The 21,660-nt window shown below is 23.9% G+C and overlaps 2 protein-coding genes across 8 annotated transcripts; one reads left to right on the top strand and one right to left on the bottom strand.

Annotated features, from left to right (window-relative positions):
• Positions 1-15: 15 nt before the first annotated feature.
• On the bottom strand, positions 16-17,145 carry LOC100578556 (putative uncharacterized protein DDB_G0282133). 7 transcript variants are annotated; one of them, XM_026445366.1, is made up of 14 exons: positions 16,831-17,144; positions 8,941-9,185; positions 6,446-6,570; positions 6,225-6,364; positions 5,783-5,912; positions 5,429-5,566; positions 5,026-5,202; positions 4,689-4,932; positions 4,485-4,610; positions 3,622-4,415; positions 3,400-3,548; positions 2,754-3,097; positions 2,187-2,453; positions 16-1,942 (listed from the first exon to the last, which is right to left on the bottom strand). In XM_026445366.1, exons 2-14 carry the CDS (start codon positions 8,969-8,971, stop codon positions 561-563), a joined length of 4,047 nt encoding a protein of 1,348 aa, XP_026301151.1. In that variant the 5' UTR covers positions 8,972-9,185; positions 16,831-17,144; the 3' UTR covers positions 16-560. The 7 variants fall into 7 exon arrangements, with proteins under 7 accessions (XP_026301151.1, XP_026301149.1, XP_026301150.1 ...); XM_026445364.1 differs by having other exon boundaries at positions 4,485-4,932; XM_026445365.1 differs by having other exon boundaries at positions 3,622-4,610.
• On the top strand, positions 9,722-15,689 carry LOC726792 (pickpocket protein 28). Its single transcript, XM_026445367.1, has 12 exons — positions 9,722-10,025; positions 10,891-11,006; positions 11,098-11,214; positions 11,472-11,675; positions 11,832-11,952; positions 12,038-12,186; positions 12,406-12,607; positions 13,725-13,995; positions 14,203-14,326; positions 14,405-14,530; positions 14,672-14,763; positions 15,407-15,689. The coding sequence occupies exons 1-12, from the start codon at positions 9,753-9,755 to the stop codon at positions 15,592-15,594; spliced, it is 1,983 nt and encodes a 660-aa protein (XP_026301152.1). The 5' UTR covers positions 9,722-9,752; the 3' UTR covers positions 15,595-15,689.
• Positions 17,146-21,660: the final 4,515 nt, after the last annotated feature.

The raw sequence follows: 21,660 nt of genomic DNA, 5'->3' as shown, positions 1-21,660 counted from the left end.
TTAATATCTCGTTAGAATATCCAATAAATTCGTATAATTTAATACAAATATTGCTTCAACATGGTGTAACAAAAATATACAAAAAGATATAGACATCACAGGTTTCAAGTATTTTTCTAACATTATAAATGAAAGAGAAATATTCAAAACATTATTAAAATATATTAATTATATTCAAACGTGCAAGTATAATATGTGTTATAAATTTTCTTTTTTTAAATAGATAAAGCTCACAAAATTATTTATGCGTAAATTTTTAAGCATAAAGTGAAATGTTTCAGGAATAAATTCATTCACTGAAACAATATATTTGAAAGATATTTGATATTTGAAAGATAGATGTTTTAGTTAACTTAATATATCGTTTTTAATATTTACGTACAAATAGAGTCCAATAGAATCCAAGAAATATTGTACAGATCTCTGTTATATATTGTAGGAACATCAATGTCAAAAGTATATTATAGTAATATAAGTAAATCAGAGATCAAAATGTATTATCTGAATATATTCTATTCATTAAAAAAAGAAAAAATTCTTCATTTAAAATTAAAATAATTTTATAAGATGAGTTTTCCACCATTTGATGCTCGAATTTGCGCAACTTGTTCGGGTGTGAGAATCAATTTACTTCCATTCGGTAGTGCTAAGGCATAATGGCTTCCAGTTTCATTCACAACTACCACTAATTGTGTATTAGTATTTTGAACCGGTGGTGTAGGTTTAACTGGTGTTATAGAAATTCCTCCTTGATTCATACGTTGAATTATTTGCGGAGGAATTGCACCTTTTGTTGGCTTAATTGTTAAATCTGATGTAACCATTGGTTTTTGCCTAGCCTGCATTGTATTTCTTTTAGATGTTTTTGTTTTTTCCCCATCAGACTCGGGATTCGTTTTTTCTGTAATAATCATCTCAATTTCATCATCACTATCGCTAAGAACGATCAAAGAAGTAGTTTTTTGACCAGTATTTTCTGAAGATGTCTGTGATTTTTTTGGTTTTTGCATTCTAATACCAGTATTACGTTGTTGTTGAATGTTTTTCGTGATCCTAGAGTTATTGGATCGTGAGATATTTCCTCTTATGGGCATACTACTTCTTATAACCGCTCCATTAGGATGTGGATAGTTCTGTCTCGGTATAGAATACCTATTTTGTGAAGGTCTAGTCAATGGAGCAGGATTAGGATGAACTGGAAACGAAGTACTTTGAGATATTTCTTGAGAAATAATTTGTGAATCGGTAGTTGCATATCCAGGTTGAGCTGTAGATACCATATAAGGTACATAACCAGGGTGACCGACAAATTGTTGTGGTGTTATCATTTGCGGTCCTTGAGGTTGAAATGGTTGGGAAGGAACGAAATTCGACTGTGGATTCTGAATAATATAATTTTGTGTCCCTTGTACGTAATATCCATGTTGAATTGGTGGTATGATACTTGAGACTACTGGTCCAGATTGTACAATTGCATTTTGTGAAACAACAGTTGTGGAATTTGGTTGCATTACATAATAATTCATTGGATTATGATCAGCTTTAAGCATCACATAATTAGAATTAAAATTTGTAGCATAATTATTATCGATTTGATTTGGTACAGAATCATAGATCGGACCTTCGTCTTTAATGTCCAGCTCCGAATGTACGCTTACAACATTTTCTATTTTGCAATTTATTTCTGTGGAAGGCACTATTTCTTTAGGATTATTTTCTATCATAGCCTTTTGTTTCTCTTCTATATTCTTGTTAGAAGGCTCTGAATTGATAGATTTCTTTGGTTTACATATTTGGATTTCTTTGATTTTAGGACGTTCTTTTTCATTATTAATTTTATTATTAGAAGAGGAAGTTATTTTTGATTCTGCTGCATCTTGAAGAGCATCAACTTTGATATTTTGTAGTTTATGTTGAAAGGATTTTAATCTTCGATTGGCAGCTAAAAATATAATTTGTATTCATGATTTTATTCTTTAATTTTTTTAAATGTTAATTATTCATATGAATAAAAATACTTTTAAAAAACATAATATCATCATAATTTTTATATTTATATATTATTTTATATTTATATTATTACTTATATTACTTTTACTTATTATATTACTTATTCATCAATTATTAATAATTTTTTAAATTTTAAAAACAAAATAATTACAAGGATTTTATATTTGTATACTCACACGGACGTTTATTTTTCCTTTTGCGAGAGCTTGGTAGAATCCAATCTTGGTCTGAGTCCTCCTCCTCGTTTGTCCTATCGTCAGCATATCTGACTTTCGGACCAAAGTGTGGAGTGGATGCACTGGTCTGTGTGCTGGGAGCCGCGTACACGGCCTCAAAGTCGGTCCATTCCTCCAGCTCGTTCTCCTCCATATCGTCGTCTGAATAAAATTGTTCTGTGTATGAGGAAACGCCTCGGGCTCGTAAGACTCTTCGTGTTTGATGTTCTATTTTTATAAAAAAAAATTCGATTATCTATATTGAATTATCTATATTGAAAAAATTTTATAAACTATCATATAAACCATCATATAATAGAAGGAATAAATTTAATATTACAAAAAATTTAATATTATATTAGAAAATGTAAATATATACCATAAACATCATATACATAATATATATTATATGAACATTATATAATTTTTTGATAGTATTATATGATTTTTTTTTTATTAAAAAAAATTTGTATTATGCGATAGTTTATGATTTATTAAATTAATTATTCATTATCATTTAATTTCTACCTTCTTCACTTGAATCTTCTTTTGTCTCTCCTTCAGTTCCTGTGTTTTCTTGAGCTGTGTTACTTTCGTCTCTTTCAGATTGTTCTCTTTGTATTTCGTTTTGTGAATTCTCATCTTGGGGTTCTTTACATTCTTGTTCGACATTCTTACTGTGTTCTGTGCATTTAATGATTTCTTCGTCGTTTTTATTGGAGATGTTTTGGGAGCCAGCTGAGGATACGGTAAGTTGCGGTAACGTTTGTAACGTTGCGTCTCCTGAAGTTGGCAATTGATAGCCCTGCGATCCAAGAACCCACCAATTAGAGCCGAGACCCTCCCCAGATGAGTCCTGATCCTCCGCACTGCTACAACATACAGCAACTTATCTGTTATACACACTTGATAAAGAAAACAATATTATTGAAAAAATGTGGATAAGTTCCACTTTACAGATCATGTACAAATTGTAGCAAGTTCAAGAGGTTTCAGGTAAGATAAATTTTTAATCTGGGAATATTAAATAAATTTTAAGAATGTATTTATCAAATATATACATTTTATTTTTCTTGTTTAAGATCATTATTGTTTCCCAGATTAAATTTAATGAGATATGATATCATGAATGAATTATATTATGCGATATATTATATATACAAAATAAATATACCCTTCTTTAAAATTAGTCCATTCTTTTTGAAGTTTTCCTCTTGCTCTTTTCATTGAATCTCGTAAAGCTGGTTCTATTTCTTCCAAAGACGTTAATAATTCTGTCATTTTTTTAACTAATTTTACTTCACAGGGAGGCATAAGTTCAGCCTAAAATAATATAATTAAAAATGATTAAAAAAAGATTATAAGTAGAAATTTTAAATAAAAAATGATTACATACATCAGTATCTGTATCAGTACTTGGATTATTACTTTTTTGTGAAAAAGAAGAAATAAGATCTCTCAATGAATTAAGACTATCAGCTACAAGTTGAAATTTCGAAGTACTAAGTTCCAAGAGCATCACATTAAAATCATCTGTTTCCTGTTTCGAATCATTTGTTTTCTTATTATTCAATTTTCTAAGATTATATTTGCCATTCTCGCTACTCTCATCGAAAGAAAAATCATCTTCCATTGCTTCCTTCTGTAGCATGCTTCTTAATTCGCTCAAAGAAAGATCCTTATCATCAAATGATTCTATTTCATTTGTTTTACTTGTTTGATCTGATTCATTATCTGATTTCTGTTCTTTAAATTTTCCATTTTGTCTAAGAACTCTGCTTCCTGTTTTTTTTTCAGAAAAGTTAACATTATCTCCTTGGTTATAAGTATGAGTTCTTGATTCATTTAATTTTTCATCATCAGATTTTGATACAATCGATATTTGATGCGTTTTTCTTACATTATGAATATCATTTGAACTTTTATCGTTTAATTTTAAATTTTCTGCACTGATAATTTCATTTAGTTTTTCATCATCTGTTTTTGAAGTGGTAGATAAATTATCAATTGTTCTATCTACAGGATTATCTTTATTTATTTGTAGATCCATTGAATCTAAATATTGTTGTCTTGTCGGATTTAATTTTAATTTGTTTTTCGAAGCATGGGTTAAAGATATATCATTATCATCTGTTACTTTTTCTTCGTTAGTTTCCGATTTTAGATTGGACAAAATTCCGTTGATTATTTCTATATCACATTTAACATTATTACTACTGTCAGAAAATCCTTTAAACATTTTTTGAGATAATCTCTTACCAGAAATGACGTGATTAGAATTGCTTGTATCGTAACCACTTGATTTTGTGCTTTTACAGCATGTTTTTTGGGATGCATCTTTCGAACACTTCGACGAACTTCTCAATCTTTCGACATTGATAATATCTAAGTTGATATTATTATTATTATTACTATTATTATCATTATTATTATTATTAGTATTGCTATTATTATTATTATTACTACAAGTGCTTGTACTACTAAAATTCGTATCCTCATTTATCAAAGAGCCTATTGCACTGTCACTAGTGCACTTGCAATCATTTACAACTTTGTCATCACATTTACTTATTTTTTTCTTTGATTTTGGAGGTAATCCATTACTCCATCGAGATTTTCTTCTTCTATATTTAGTTTTCTTTTTCACAGAATCATTTTCATTTAATGTTTTGTTTTCTAATTCTGTTTTTAATTTAGGTTTGATTGGCTGAAATAGAATTAATCTTTTGTTAATAAAAAATTATTAATAAAAAAATAAATTAATAAAAATAATGAGCAAAAATTATTAACAATTATATACCTTTACTGTGGATAGAATTTTATTATCAAGACAATGTCTATAAATTCTCAAATCACTTTTAAGAAACTGAGGAAAATAAATGTATCTTGCTCCATAACGATCAGTGCCTAGAACAGTTTCAAATTGGTTTTCCCATGGTTGCTTGGCTATTTCCTCTTGCACAGTTTTTCTAGTGTGCTAAAAATTTATATTTTATAGCAATAATAAACAAAATTATTAATCAAATTAAATTCTGACATTAAACATATTGCCAATATTTAAATTATAAAATTTATAAATGAAATTACAATATATAAATTTATTTTATATACAAATAAAAAAAGATAATTTTAATTTTTAATTTAAAATTCATTTTTCATTAAGCATATTAAGCATTATATTATGCAATTTATTTTTTTCATACCATAACTGTATCACAGACTGTTTTCAAAAGCCAAACTTTTTGTTTAAAAGTCAGTTCTTCAAAATCTTTTCCATTCAATAGAGGAGCATCAGGAAAAACATTCCAAAATTCCGGTTCTACGCCGATAGTTTCTAAAACCTAAAAATCATTCATTATATTTCTAATTATTGTAATATAAAATGCTATTATATATAAAATCAATTTATACATATATTTGAAATAATACAGTATGTTATAATAATTCGATAATATTGATAATAATAATAATAATAATAATAATAATAGTGATAATGATAATATTATATATAATATATAGAGAATCATCATTACAACATAAAAATGATAAATGCTTACTTTTACTGCGTTTTGGTGTTTAGCTTCGTAAATTTTGAACCAACTTTTCATTTTATAAGCAAGGATATTTGTCCAAAATTCGTACGGCATTGGTGGTATTTTTCTCAATTTTGCTTTTGTTATGGGAGAACTAAAATTAAAAATTTTATTAATTTAAAAATAATTACTTTATAATAAAATATTTATGTTAATTTATGCTTTGCTTATGTATTTATATATTATTATTATGTTATTTTTAATTTAATTTACTTTTATTTATTTAATCACATTGAATAGCTATAATTTAAATATAATTTGGATTTAATGGAACAATTTAGATTTTTTTTCTTTTATGAACATTTGAATTTATATATTAAGTTAATTTTATATATGTATAATATTAATAACTTAATATAATAATAATATTAATAATAATAATTTTAATGCAATTATATTATTTTACCTTAACAAGGATGTCATTATATTTGCCAATTGTTTAGAAGCTCTTGGTATCAGAAGCATTCGTTCCATTTCATACATAGACAAATGGGGTATGTTTAAAGCTTCTTTTGCCAAATGAAGGAAATGAAATATTTGTGGAATCTAAATAAATAAATAAAAAAGTTTAATGTTAATATTTAATTAAAAATATATAATAATAATTATTATTATAAAAATATATACCTCCCACATAGTTTCCATTTCATTTTTTATTTCCTCTGGAAAAATATTCTCTTGTTCCCAGTCGACCATTGACTGATCATCTCCTTCTAATTTCCGTTTCCTATTTTTCTTCGACATTTCTATAACTTAAATAAAATGAACAACTATTTTTATCCAACATTGATATTAGAAACTCCATAAATATTAAATAAAAAATTCTTTAATAAATTAATTGAATAAACGTTTTTCTCTAAATTAATATAATTTCAATCATTTTATGCGCATATAATGAAAAAATGAAACAAAATTAAAAATTAAAATGTTAGCAATGATTGCGATGACTCAATTTTTATTTTTGTTTTTATCTATTTCAGTTTGCAATTAATATAGCTTAATCATTTAAATTTTATCATCGTATGTTATTCGATAATATATTATATTCAATGTTGTAATGGAATAATAATAAGTATGTAATAATTGCAAATATATCATTAATTAGATAGAATCATATGCAATTTGAAAAATTGCTCTTCGCAATCACTGTCATCTCTTATAACGTTTTTTAATATTAGAAGAATGTAATATAAACAATGATGACCCATTATCGAACCACTAGTGTCAATGCAATTTCAAATATGCCACTCATGTTGAATAACATATCCTGCACATTAGGTTTTATACGTATCATAAAAATTTCATAATGTCTGCTTTTACGTTTGAATGTCGAAGCTAATATTTGTGCGATAACGCGAATAAATGTTGCTTAATAACGAGTTTGCTAGTTTTGCAAACATTTGCACGTTTATAATCAATAACAGGACTTCAATCATGTTGATAATTATTGTACATACATTTTTCAACTATGCAACACGATTATGAATGATTACAAGAAAACACGATTATTATAACAATGTACCAGTAAAGAAATTAGTTCGAATGTAAATTCTTTTATGCAGTATTTCTTTAAATAAAATTAATTCTCAATGAGATGACTTTTTCAGAATTTATATAAAAAGTTATAAATTATAATTTTTAATTTTAAATATGATCTTTAATCAAAGAAAAGAATATCTTTCAAAATAAATAAATATATTGAAATTTTAAACTTCAAATCATGTGATAATAAAATTTTAAATTATAAGATATCTTGTGTACGTGAAATATTAATCTTTTTTTCTTCGTAGTATAATAATATAGTTTTAGTGTAATTAGTTTGACAAATAAAAATAAATAAATAAATAATGGAAATTGAATTTTTAATTAATAATTTACATTAATATTATCAAAATATATTGAAAAATATAAATAAACAATTTCTTTTTATCTCTTTTTTTTCTTACATCTGACTTGTAATAATGAATGATTGCATATATTATTATTTAGTATTGATAACATTTTTTCTATTACGTTAGTAAAGAAATATTTCTATTATATGCAATTAATATAAAAAATAATTATAGTTGATATAGTCTTTATAGTTATTATATTTTTTATAGTTCGTGCAATTTCTTTCTTTTATCTTATTTGAAAGTCACGCACCTAGATCAACTTTGCAATTTTATATTTTATGAATGATTTTATGTTTTATTTCATTTAATATGTAAAATTTCAAAAATAATTTCATTTAAAATAATTCATTTAAGCCAGAATAAATCTTAACATTTATTTTCATTATTTGTTTTTTAATTATTTATTTTTTAAATATTTATTTATTATTATAATCCTTCTCGACATCACATTTTTAAAATTAAAATTTTATGAAATATTTTATCATATTTAATGTTTAATATTTAATTAAAGTTAAATGCGTCAATTTTCTTTCAATTTTCCAATTCATGAATGAAATTATTATTAATATAAATTAATAATAATAAAATTATATAATTTTAATAATATCAATATATTTCTAATATTAATTTCTAATTTAAAATTCATTCTAATTTTTTAAAATTTTTATTATTACTTTGTATATTTTAATTATTTTTCAATGAATTGAATTACATTTACATTTTTAAAATAAAAAAAATGAAAATTTTAAAAATATAATTATTTTTTTTTTTAACACCATAAAAATATTCCTCATTTAATATCATAACATATCTTGTATATCTTTCATTTTAATTTTGCATCAGAAAATTAGAATAAATATAATTAATAATTAATTACTTATTATAATATTAATATTATATTATTATTAATGTCGTAAATATTATATTTTATACATTAAATATAATATTATTTTTATTCTAGAAAAAAAAATAAAATAATAAATAATAATAAAAATAAAATAATAAAAAGAAATTAATAAATAAAATTTAAAAGGAAAAGGATAAAAATCGGATTTCTGCGAATTCTATCTTCTTTCATTCTTCGACCAAACGAAATAGATCTTCTATAGTATGATAAAATAGTCGTTTAAAATTATCTGTGTCATCATGTTGATGTGTAACTAAAGACAACAGACAACCATTGACACGTGAGGATCCTGTCCAAGCGAGTTAAAAGGATGTCCATACTGGTATCTGTCTTCAGTCGGTTGATAGACATCCTTCCTTCGATGCTTAGAAGAATCAACACATTGCATATTTTTCTTCGCAAAGTTGACACACTTTCATTCGGTTTAATTGAACGAAAACATCATATGACAGGACGAAAAGGTCGCCACCACGAAATTGGTTTTTAGTATTGTGTACTTGGTAGTTGCAAACAGGATCATTCTCTTGTATAATAAATTTATAAAAGTGGAAATTTTATTTTTTGTCTGCAAAATAAAATTAAAAGTTTTTTTATTTTAAATAAATAATAATAATTTTGCAAAGGATGTCATCATATTGTTGAAAGATTCTTTAAAATATTGTGATTTAATTTAATTTCTTCTATTTTATGAAATTTTTAATGTAAAAATAGGGTGAGTTTATATAATTTATTATTAAAATAATATAATAATTGTATGAATATTAAGCTAATAGTTTTTTCTTATATGAATCTTAGTTTTAAAGAGTTATTTAAATATTTTTTCCAGAAAAAGTTCTACAATTTTTTGATTTTAATTTTTTATAGTTATTATAATTATATTAAATGCCATTTTTTGTATATAATTTTATCTTATATAAAATACAACATTCTATACAAAATTTTTTTACAAAAGAGATATTATCTAAAAAGAAAAAAAAAAGACTTTATATTCTTTACAAACTAATATTGTGAAAAATTAATAAGCGAGTAAAATTGGTACGAAAATAAATTAAAAAAGATTTAAAACAAATTTTCAGAAAATATATAAAAAATTAACCGGAAATATATCAATATTTTGTGATAATGAAACATTATGAATAACAACCAAACGATTAAAGAAATCAATGCAATGTCTATTAAAATTTATCGGGATTATTTAAAATCAGAGAACGAGGACAAGATAAAATCAATTGAAACGATTTATAAAACAACTGATAAAGCAACGTTAAATTATCTAAGAAATCATAATCCTAATATACCCTATTCTATCAACACTGTACATCTACAGAATCCATATAAACAACCTTTTAGATTGGAAGGATACGCTACTGAAGAGAATTTTAAAGTTCGACCAACCTCTTTTAAGGTAATAATATTTAATGTAATTATTAATTAAAAAAAAATTAATTCAAATCTTATGTTTTTCGATATTATTTTCATCATTATTAATACTAATTAAGTTAATATATTTTTATAATAATTAAATATTAATATGCTAACAGCATAATTTTTTTATATTAAAAATTTAGTCAATATAATTAAATTAAAATAATAAAATAACAATAAGATTATATAATAAGAGTGTTCCAATATAGATGGTATAATCAAGTGGATAATTCTATATGAAATAAATATAAAATAAATCAAAGAAAAATTAATAAATAATAATATTTTTTCATTTAGTTTTGTTTTCGAGAAAATTAAATTTTAAATTGCAATTGAATTTCGCTAATATTTGATTATATGTGAATAAATAATTTGATGATTAATGATTAATGAATGATTTATGTGGTACATGAGAATAGATTATTATTGCATAAAAATAAATTAAAAAATATAAAATAAGATTTTTACATTCTATAAATACTATTTTTCAAAAAAATAGAATTTGATGATGACTACTTTTTTAATTATATATATATAAATCTTAATTTTTTCAAAAATATAAACTTAGAATATCAAAATTTTATTCTATTTTTCAATTTATATAATATATTTGTATTCAATTAAAAAATAATAAAATTAAATTTAAAAAGATTTAAAATTTTTTTAAAAATAAAATTTCAAATGAAAAAATTTTATTTTATATCCTCGATTAATTTTTTTCATAGAATAAATATTTAATATAATTATATAATAATTTAAGTATTTAAATAATAATTGGTTAATTCTTTTTGTTTGAAATTTTTTATAAATCTCTTTTTTTACATATCAATTTAAATGTTTGGAAGATTATGTATCGATCGAAGGATACGACATTAAGATCACGGTATAACAAGAACGCATTCTCCAGAAAGGAAAGTCCTATTACGCAACATTACGATCACGATGACGATAAAAATACAAAGTAATAATAGATTATGACATCAAAATGATTGTAATGATCTTTTCCATATCGTAGATAACTAAAAATATTTAAATATATTTTTTAAATTTAGTAAAATTGAAAGGCACTATTCAAAGAATATTAGAACTGCTATGAAACAATATTGTATGAATAGTACTCTTCATGGCTTACGTTATATTGGAGATTCAAACTCGACAATTGTTGAGAGGTAATTTTCATTTTTAATTAATTATAAAAAATTTAATTATAAAATATTTTCATAAAAAAATTTTTTATATATAATAACTGATTAAATATTGGACTCTTTCGAATTCTATATTTATTTTACACTTTAAACTCAAAATAATATTTTTTTTCAAATAAAAATTTTCATTATGTATTTTATTTTTTCTTTCAAAATTTTTTTACATTTGATATAACTAATATTAAAACTTTACAATAGCGGAGTGACTTTCTCTTTCACAGAATTTTCTGGATAATTTCGTTTACTCTAGCAGTTTTAACTGCCGCTTATTATATTTGGTACTTATATCAAAAATGGGGGTCATCGCCCATTATTATCGCTCTTAGCCCAGAACCAGTGTTATTGAATGAATTTCCGTTCCCTTCGGTCACCATTTGTAATATGAATAACGCGAAGAAAAATGAGGCAATTCGAATAAATTCTGGGTAAGTTTTCAAATAATTAATAAAAAAATTATAATTATATAATAAATTATTAAAAAATATTTAATTAATAAAATTTTTAATATTTTCTATTAATTTTTCACTAAGGCACAAAGATTTAAGAAAATGAAAAATATATAACAAATTATTCTATTATAGAAATATTACACGAAAGAAACTATTATTGGAAGATATGTGCAAATTTGAAAATAGTTCGATGATTTTCGATTTCGATGAGAGCGCGATAACTTGGGACAATATTCTGCATTTTATGATCAATGTATATAGCGATTTAAATAAATATTCAAGTAAATTTATAGCAACTACTATAGAAAATGATATGCATATAAAAATATTTTCAATAGGTGACGCAATCTTGTTCAGAAATGTTGCATTTGTGCAAATGGCATGGAAACATTACCGATTGCGAGAAAATATTTAATCCTACTTTGACAGACGAAGGATTATGTTGCAATTTCAATTCAGTCCACAGGAAATATCTGTTTTATAATCCGTATGTAAATTTTAGAAATAATTTTCAAATCAAAGATAAATAAACAATTTTTTTTTTTATCATTTTTAATAATTTCTTTTTTTATATATTCATTTCGATCAATCAAAATCTTTATCTTCTATTGATTTTATTTATTATATTTTAAAATCTTCATTATTCATTAAATAAAGGTATTTTAAATAATCCTTGATGTTTTTATAAATTCAATTTTGTCGTCAGACGAGATTGGTCCGACATCAACATGACGTTCCCATTTAACAGCATCGATTGGAATCCTGAAATCGGATACGATGCAAATGTATCGTCAGATTCTGTACCATGGAGACCTTATAGCGCTGGACAATTGTACGGTCTGACTTTGGTTCTCGATGTAGACATCGATGAATATTATTGTTCATCCACTACTAGCGTTGGTTTCAAGGTACAACTGGATTTCAGATCATGAAACTAACTGGATTATATTACAGATAATTAATAATTATAATATTACCAATTATATATCCAATAATTAAAACAAAAACTTACAATTCAAAATCTTGATTGAAATTAATTTAAAATTTTAGAAATAGATATCTTCAAATGAATTTGTTGAAGAGATATTTTTTAATTGACTTTATCGATTTTAAAATGTGTTAAAAAGATCTTTTTGATAACTTTTCTCTAAACATAGGACAATTGATTTTATTTTTATGCTATTAATTTATATGCAAAAATATTCTTCACATTATACTTGAGACTGATTGTTTAGATAAGTTTTATATTATGATTTAATATAAGAAAGCTTATTATTCTAAATACTTGTAATATTACATAAAAGTATACAATTTAAAAATAAACATACAATTTAAAACAAAGTCGTAAAGGATATTGTATTCCAATATATTTTGTACAGAACAATAATCATACAAGAAAATTATAATAATAAATTTTAATGTAATAATAATTCATTTATAATATTTATAGAAAATACAATTGCCTATACATTATTACGACATAAAATTTTTCATAAATTTTATATAAAATAAATTTTAAAAAAATATAAATATTTATTTTTTTTAAGATCATTCATATTCAAAAGTTCTTTTTATAATTCATTAGTTTTTTTATTTAATTCAATTAAAAAAAGTAATAAATATTTAAAGAAAATAGAATGCTAATTTTCAATAAATGAATATAAATTATGAAAATGTATTATTTATATGTATTATTAATATTTATATTATTAATAATATGTTGCTGAATATTTATGATGGAAAACATTTTTTAAAATAATATAACATGTAATAATATTAACATATTTAATAATATTAACATGTAATAATATAACATATTTTAAAATCAATGAAAAGATTTTTTAGTTATTCAATTTTCGTATATGTATTTTCATTATAACAATCTAATTAACCTTAATAATTAAATTTGATTTAATTTTTAAAAAATATAAATATAAAGTTTATGTGATATTTATAAAGTATTAAATCATATTATATATAATTAAAATAAAATTGTTGAAAAAAAACTGAAATATATTTTTACAGATGCTATTACATAATCCAGTCGAGACACCAAAAATTGCTGAATTTGCATTCACTGTAACTCCGGGTGAGGAGACTAGGGTGATCATAACACCTCGGATAATGACTGCTAGCAAGTCAATAATTTCTATTCCTTTGAAAAAGAGGAAGTGTTTCTTTACGTTTGAGAGAAAACTACGTTATTATAGAACCTACACGCAGAAGAATTGCGTACTTGAATGTGAAGCAAATTTTACGCAGAAAATCTGTCATTGCGTTCAATATTACATGCCTAGTAATCTTTAAACTTTTTTTTATAGAAATATATATATATATAATTAGTAATATTATTGTTTTCTTGTATATTAATATAGTATATATATACATTATAAGATTCTTTTGAATCTTATAATCTTATAATTTTTCATTTTTTAAAAGTCAAAATAGAATTCGTTAATTCTAAATTTAGATTTCAAATATCAGATTTGGTATTTTTTCCTAGAATCTTCCAATACGCCTATCTGTGAAAAGAAAGATGATATTTGTGCAACGAAAGCTCGAAAAATAATGGAAATTAAACTTTACGATGAGGACTTCAGTACAAATTCTACAAACATTACTGAAATGTAAGTTATTAACTAATGTAGTTTTTAACAAAAATTTTGTCACAATAAAAGTTGAAGTTATATTATTATTTTTCATAGACCAAGTTGCAACTGTTACCCAGGATGCTTCGAAATTGGTTATAATGTAGAAATTTCACAGAGCAAATTGATGTCCGATCTTATAATTCCTGATGTCTATATAAAGAAAAGCAAAGAATATTTCGCGTAATTCTATTTTTTATTTTAATTTAATAGTTATCATTTAATCATTTATATACTTACAATATATATAGAATGAATGATAATTATTAGTCATATATTAATAATTAGATATCGATAATAATTGAATTGGTTCTTTTTTATTAGTAAAAACATGGCGGTGGTTCATCTATATTTCGTCGATTCTCAATTCACTAAATATATAAAGAATGAATTTATTGGTTCCACAGAATTTCTATGTAAGTAAATTTTGATCTTTTTTTTAATTATATTATGATTTATATTAATGAAATTTCCAATTAAATATGATACTAAAAGAATTAAAGTAACATAATCAAATAGTTTTAATATGAATCAATAGAGGGCTTATCTATTCTTTCATGTTCCTATCTAATTCTCTCTTAATTCATATATAGATATAGATATCTCTTGCCGTAAATTCAAATATTGATTTGACAGATTTTATAAATTTATTACAAACTTTTATATCTTTCAATATTCCATAGAAAAGTATAGAAAAAAGTTTATTAATAAATGTTATGAGATATGAATTATAAATTTTGTTTTATTTTGTTTTCAAAAGTTTATAAAGACAAATATATAATAAAAATATATAATAAATTAATTAATTAGACAAATTAATTCAAGTATTTACTTAGTCGAACATTTAAAAATTATATTTAAATAAATAAATAAATATGTATATATATATGTATACATAACGCAAGATTGTAAAGCAAATATCAATAATATTTAAAATTTTGAAATATTAAAATCATTTTTGCAAAAAATATGATTTATAATTATAAAATATTATAAAATAGTTAAAAATGAAAATCTCAAAAATTTTAATTATACATGTATTTATATGTTTATATACAGCCAGTACAGGTGGTTTATTGGGTCTCTGCATGGGCTTTAGTTTCCTTTCTTTAGTGGAAATCGTTTATTTTGCGACATTGAAGCTCTGGTGTCGTATGTATAAAAACAAACACGCTCCACACGATAATACTTTTCACGTGCGACCATTCGATTCGGATACTAACCTTGTTTATCCATTCGTACATTGATCTATCTCTACTCTTCCATTTTTTTTATTTTAATATCAAAAATATATAAATATGCATGAATCCGGTCTATAAAAGAATAGAATATTGTTTTGTTTCTATTAATTTTTTGAAAATGTATCTTAATTATATTATATTGTATTTTAATGTATTTGAAAATATAACATGACTTTTATCATCAAATATTCAGTTTTTTTTGCTTGATTATTTAAAATCTCTATTCATGAATAAATTTAAATAACTATAACAATTAATCGAGAATATATATTTAAATGAAACTATTACATTTTTTTTTAAACTCAAATTTTAAATAAATATGATAGGTATAATGGAAACTATAGAAGAAAAAAAAAAAAAAGATATTTTTTTCATCATATAATGACAAGACATGTAATTAGAATATAATTAAACAAAATTGATTTATTTTTTACCCATATAAAAATAATAGTACGATATTGCACGACTATATTACGTGATATAACATAATATAGGCAAAATAAGTACACGGATTTATTATTATTTATAAATTTATATTTGTATTGAGATAAATATAAAAAATAAATGTATAACATGTATCTATTAAAATATTATAATAAATTCATAGAGAAATATTTATAGTTTTTTTTAAGTTTGTTTTTATTGATATTAATAAATTTATGATTTAAACTTTTTTTATATATTTTTTTTATTTTATTATATATTCAAAACAAATTATATGATTATCTTTTTGAAGTTTTAAATTATATTCTAAAAGAATATAATAATTTAATAATTTTAATAATGAAAATTTTTAATTTCATGTTATTGTAGTAATAAAAAAAAATTTGTTATTAAATATGAATATTATTCATATTTTATGCTTGATTCCAATTATTTAATAGGTCATCGCTGTTCAATATAAATTTTTATATATATATATAAAAAAGAATAAGGATAATTTATATAATAAGAATAAATTTATTTTTATGGAAATTTTACTAATTTAATAAAAAATCTTTTGAGAAATTCCGTCATTTAGTTGCGATATTAAACTAAATGCCGCATGAAATAACTTCCATACTGTATCATAAACAATTATATTCTATCACAGTATAATAATTAATATAAGTAATAAACTAATAATATGATTTTTATTTGCTTATAATAGTATTAATGTAATTGTTACTTTCCTATTATCTATTATCAACTATAAAACAGCAATTTTATATTAGAAGATATGTATCTTGTCAGATGACTTACCTTTGATGTAGAATTTTCAATGAAATCTTAGTTGTAGTTGGATAACATTCTTAGGAATATGTCGATGCGATCATAAGATGAGATGAAAACTAGAAAATTGTTGTATTACACAAATCTCAAACATTTAATCACTAAACACAACTCAATGATCTCTATGACGCCATGTTTATTTGACTGTGGCACGGGTGTAACTAAATTCACTTTCCGTGCAAGACTAATGTCTAGAGTAACGTCTTTCATCGAAATGTTTGCGCATGTGCACTCTTATTTACGAATTTTAAACGTAGATTTAATTTTCATAAATTTTCTTTTACTTCTTTTACTTTTTACTAATCTTTTTGCTAAATTATCAACTAAATTTTTTAATTATTTGTAACTATATATAGGAAATTGTTCATTATAAAATTTATAGAAGTTTAATATCAAAAATATAAATATATATCTAATAATTTGAAAAAAGGTATCTGAACATTACAAAAATTAATGAATAAATAAAATTTTTGATATCAAAAATATATAAAAATTATCTTGTTTGAATAAAGATTATTGATGTTCAGGCGTATTAGATTTACATACGTACATGTACTAAATAAAATTGACGTAAATCTTCAAAAATGAAAATGTCCCGTGGACATCATTTATTATTATACCTAAAGTCTGATATAATCGTGCGCTAACTTTATCGGTACGGTTTCCTTATCTAGGCAATAATCAATATGATACATATTACATTCAAAATTATAATTCTAGTTATATTGACAGCAGACTAATCTAAAGTGACAATCTTTTTTTCCTTTATGACTATTTTTTCATACAAAACGATGTTTAACGCGTGTGACATGAATACTGTGTTCACAATGTTGTGTTCACACGTGTATTATGAGTTTCTTCACCATAGTGGTTCACCACTACACATTATTTTATTATTTATTGTTTATTTTTCATTTTATAAATGATTTTTTTTTAACACATTTCTTTCAAAAATTAAAATATATATTAAATTTTTTCCCTCGGAAGTTTTTAATCGACAGATTCTTAAAAATCAAAAACTCGCGGAAGTCGATGTTAAAGGAAAACAAAAGATTGAAACTTAGTTTTAAAAGAGCGCATCGCGTAATACAATTCGCTTCTATAACATGTTACATGATAAAAGTAATTTTGTTTTCTTCTTTTTTAACTATCCTCCGTATTCGGCATACTCAAGTGACGGACAATAATAAGAATACTAGATTATTTGTTCATCATTTACAATATTCATAAAACAAAATGTTTTTGATATTCTTATCTAAGTTCGACACTGAGAATGCCAATGATGAATCATCGATCCTCCGTGAAAAGGACGAAAATAATATTATAATAATTTCATCTCTCTTCATAATCATAATCATCGTCAATCTTACAATTTTATATATAATTTTACACTCCTACTATTAGTTTAGCTTATTAGAAAGTGCGTAGATTTTCAAAAATTTTTTTACAGTGGTAAATGAAAAAATATCTCGATAGATACCCTGAAAATAAATTATTACGTTAAATATACAGTCTCACGTCGTTAGATTCGCGTTTACCAATGTTCCTTTTTTAGTTTTCTTGTCGTTATGATAGAAAATTACAAGATTACTTTTTTACGTTATTTTATTATCTTTTCTCCTATCTTCTCGTTTTTTATTTTCTTGTTTCCTGTATTATTATCATTATTTTTTTTCCTCTTCAAAGTAGGATGTCTTCTTCTTATTATTTTACAAAGAGGCCATTTTCCATTCTTCCTTCCCTTGCATCTTCTTCTCACATTATATCTTCAGACCATTGTCTTTTTTTCTTTTTTTTTTTTTTTTTTCCTAATCGCCCACTTCTTAGAAGACTTAACAATACGACAATGAACAGATAATTTAATAGGAACGTGTTTTATTATCAAAAATTCGTATGATCAGCATTATTGCCCATACAACATGGTGTCATGTAAAAATTAATCTATATCGCGATAGGACTGCATATTTCCTTGTTTTTCCTTCCATTTATCGTTTCCCTTTTTCTTTTTTTTTTTTAATTAAGAAAACTTTGTAAAATTGCACGCTATACTTAAGTTCTATTCATGATTTCCTTCCTTTTCTCTTTACCACTTTTTTCTTTTAAATCTTTATTAATATGTTTCTACTATTAATGCGGTATAATAGTAGTCAGTACCGTATACCGTGTACTCGTATATTTTCCTTTTCCTTTAATTTTTTCCCTATTTCCTATTTTTATTTATTTTTTTTCCTTTTCGCTTGTTCGTTCTCTTTTGGCTAGACGACGAATATTGTTATCAAAAGGAGAGAAAGAAAAAAAAGAACACGAATTGGAAAAAAGGAAGAGAATCGCAAAAGTTCGTTTTTCTTTTGCGTGTACGCAGTTAATGAGGAAAGTTTTGTACAAAAAAACCCTTCGTCTTTCCTTCGAGCACGGACGAAAAATCTGTACATCTGTTATAAGACTTATAGAATATATACTTATACAAAGTTTTTTTTTTTTTTTACGTATATTTGTCTCGATACGCCTGCTTAATCCTTATCTGGATTATCACTTGTATTATCGTTTGTATTATAAAATACTGTTGCGAGGAAAGTTGTTTTTCCATTTTTCAGATCTTCCAGATAAAGATTAATCGCTGAGTGAATTCGCATATTCATTAAGCCGTCAGTCCTTCGGAATCAACGCAGAAGGGTCGAATGTTTTAAGGACACTGATCGTCTTCATTTTTTTTTTTTTATTGTTGAAAAAATTCTCGTATATATATATATATTTCTCTTCCAGTTTTATTTCAAAGGATTCTTCTTTAACGTAATTACACAGAATTTTCGATTACAGAATGACCCTGAAACCTCGACCCTTAATTCCTGAATGATCAAGGAAGGAATTTTTCGACGAGAATTAAGAAATTCATTAAATACTCGTTTTGAAACGTAACGCAAGAAAATAATTTCGTTTCTTTTTTTTTTTTTCCTTCAAATTTTTTTTTACGATTTTTAAATTCGTAAGCTTATGTACAACCGAACAATCGGATATAGAATCAGGATATATTTCCCGCAAGGATCAGGAAGACGCTTCCAGGCGTTTTGATTAAAATGGAAGCTCCGAATTTTCGTTTCGTCCGCAGAATATTACCTAAGGAGCGTAATAAAATTATAAGGAGTCACGTAACCGTGAAAAAAAGTACAACAGTCCATTAAAAACGATTAATTTAAAGAAAGAGAGGAAAGGAAAAGAAAAGAAAAGAAAAAAAAAAAAAAGAAAAAAAACATGAAAATATTTACTTACAAATGGCACTGGACCAATAATTCACTAAATACTATAATTTATGGAATTGCTTTATAAGCAGTCCTGCATCTCCTTCGATAATTTCTACGACGCAATCCCTAAAATTACTTATTCATCTAGAACTTCGTTACTTACAATCCTTATAGACCTTCCTTGATAGGTTGGTCTTTTATTTTAACATAGGTACAATATTATAAAAGTGCGTTAGTTCGTTCGAAAAAAAGGGCCCAATGATTTTTCGATATAAAAAACTTTTAGTAATTTCCACCAAGCGATCTGCAACTGCTCAAATAATTAGAGGATCGATCTGAATCTGATTCTGAAAAATGAATCGAAATTTGTAAATAAGAATATACAAATATGTGAAATTTTAAAGATTGAAAATTTTTTTAAAACGATTAAAGATTAAAAGAGAAAAAAAAAAAGAATAAACGTAAATTGTATACGTTACCAATATCTTACAAATGAATTAGTTCGTAATTATTTTGAGCAATTTTTAATTATTAAATCATTTAAGTGATTAATTAACGATTATAATTTTGAGTTCAGATCCGAAAAAATCATATTTACTTTTTTTCTTTTCTTTTTCGTGCTTTCATTCGCTTAATCGAATAAAAGTGAGTCGTTTCGTAAAACGTAATGATTAGAGCCCTCCTCTTCGACCTGGGGACATTGTACAATTAGTAATATATATTTACAAACTCTGCTTTTCCTCAAAAGTACTGTCATACAATGAAATAATAGAGAGAAATGGTTTTTTTTTTATTTTCGACACTGCGATCAAGTGTTCATTTTACATGTTTTGCTATTTTCAAAATGATATGACTAAAGTGGCTAAATTTTAAATAAAAGATGATCAAATATTCAAACGTATCGGGTATTCCGTACATGATTATTCTTCAATAAACTACGATTACAGCTTTATGAACGATAACATAAAGGAGAAGTCATTGCACTGACGAGTTTTGATGAATTATATTTCTAAACAAATCTGAATTATGCCACTTAAAAAAAAAAAAAAAAAAATAGAAAGGAAAACATACTTTTATTGAAAAGTTTTGAAATTTGCATTTGAAATAGATATAAATGTGCATTAAAAAAAGAGAAAAAATTAAAGAGCATTTGACGAATGAAAAATTCAGAAAACACAAAAAAAAAAAAAAAAAAAAAAAAAAAAAAAAAAAAAAAAAAAAGAAGAAAAAGTTCTCTAAGCTAATCGAAAATACTGTAGCAGGTATTATGACCATATTAAAAGTAAATTAAACGTAATAGCATTATCTTTATTTTACAAGTTATAGCGATAAAAACAAAATAATCCCCAATCCCAGACTTTCCTTGCAAAATCTTCCGAACTAATCAATGATTGCAGAGGATCGATCACTTTGTGATCACATTTCGATGGCATTCCTTCGATAATACTTCGATACTCAGTTATACACTGTATAAAAGAATGATTTTTGGGACATCACTATGAGCCATATTGTCATCTGTTCCCCGTATATTTTAGGGTCGATTTATTAAAATGATCTATTT

The sequence above is a fragment of the Apis mellifera genome, linkage group LG15, assembly GCF_003254395.2.
Source record: "Apis mellifera strain DH4 linkage group LG15, Amel_HAv3.1, whole genome shotgun sequence".
NCBI lineage: Eukaryota > Metazoa > Arthropoda > Insecta > Hymenoptera > Apidae > Apis > Apis mellifera.
The sequence above is the reverse complement of the archived record's forward strand: the minus strand, read 5'-3'. Positions and strand labels throughout refer to the sequence as shown.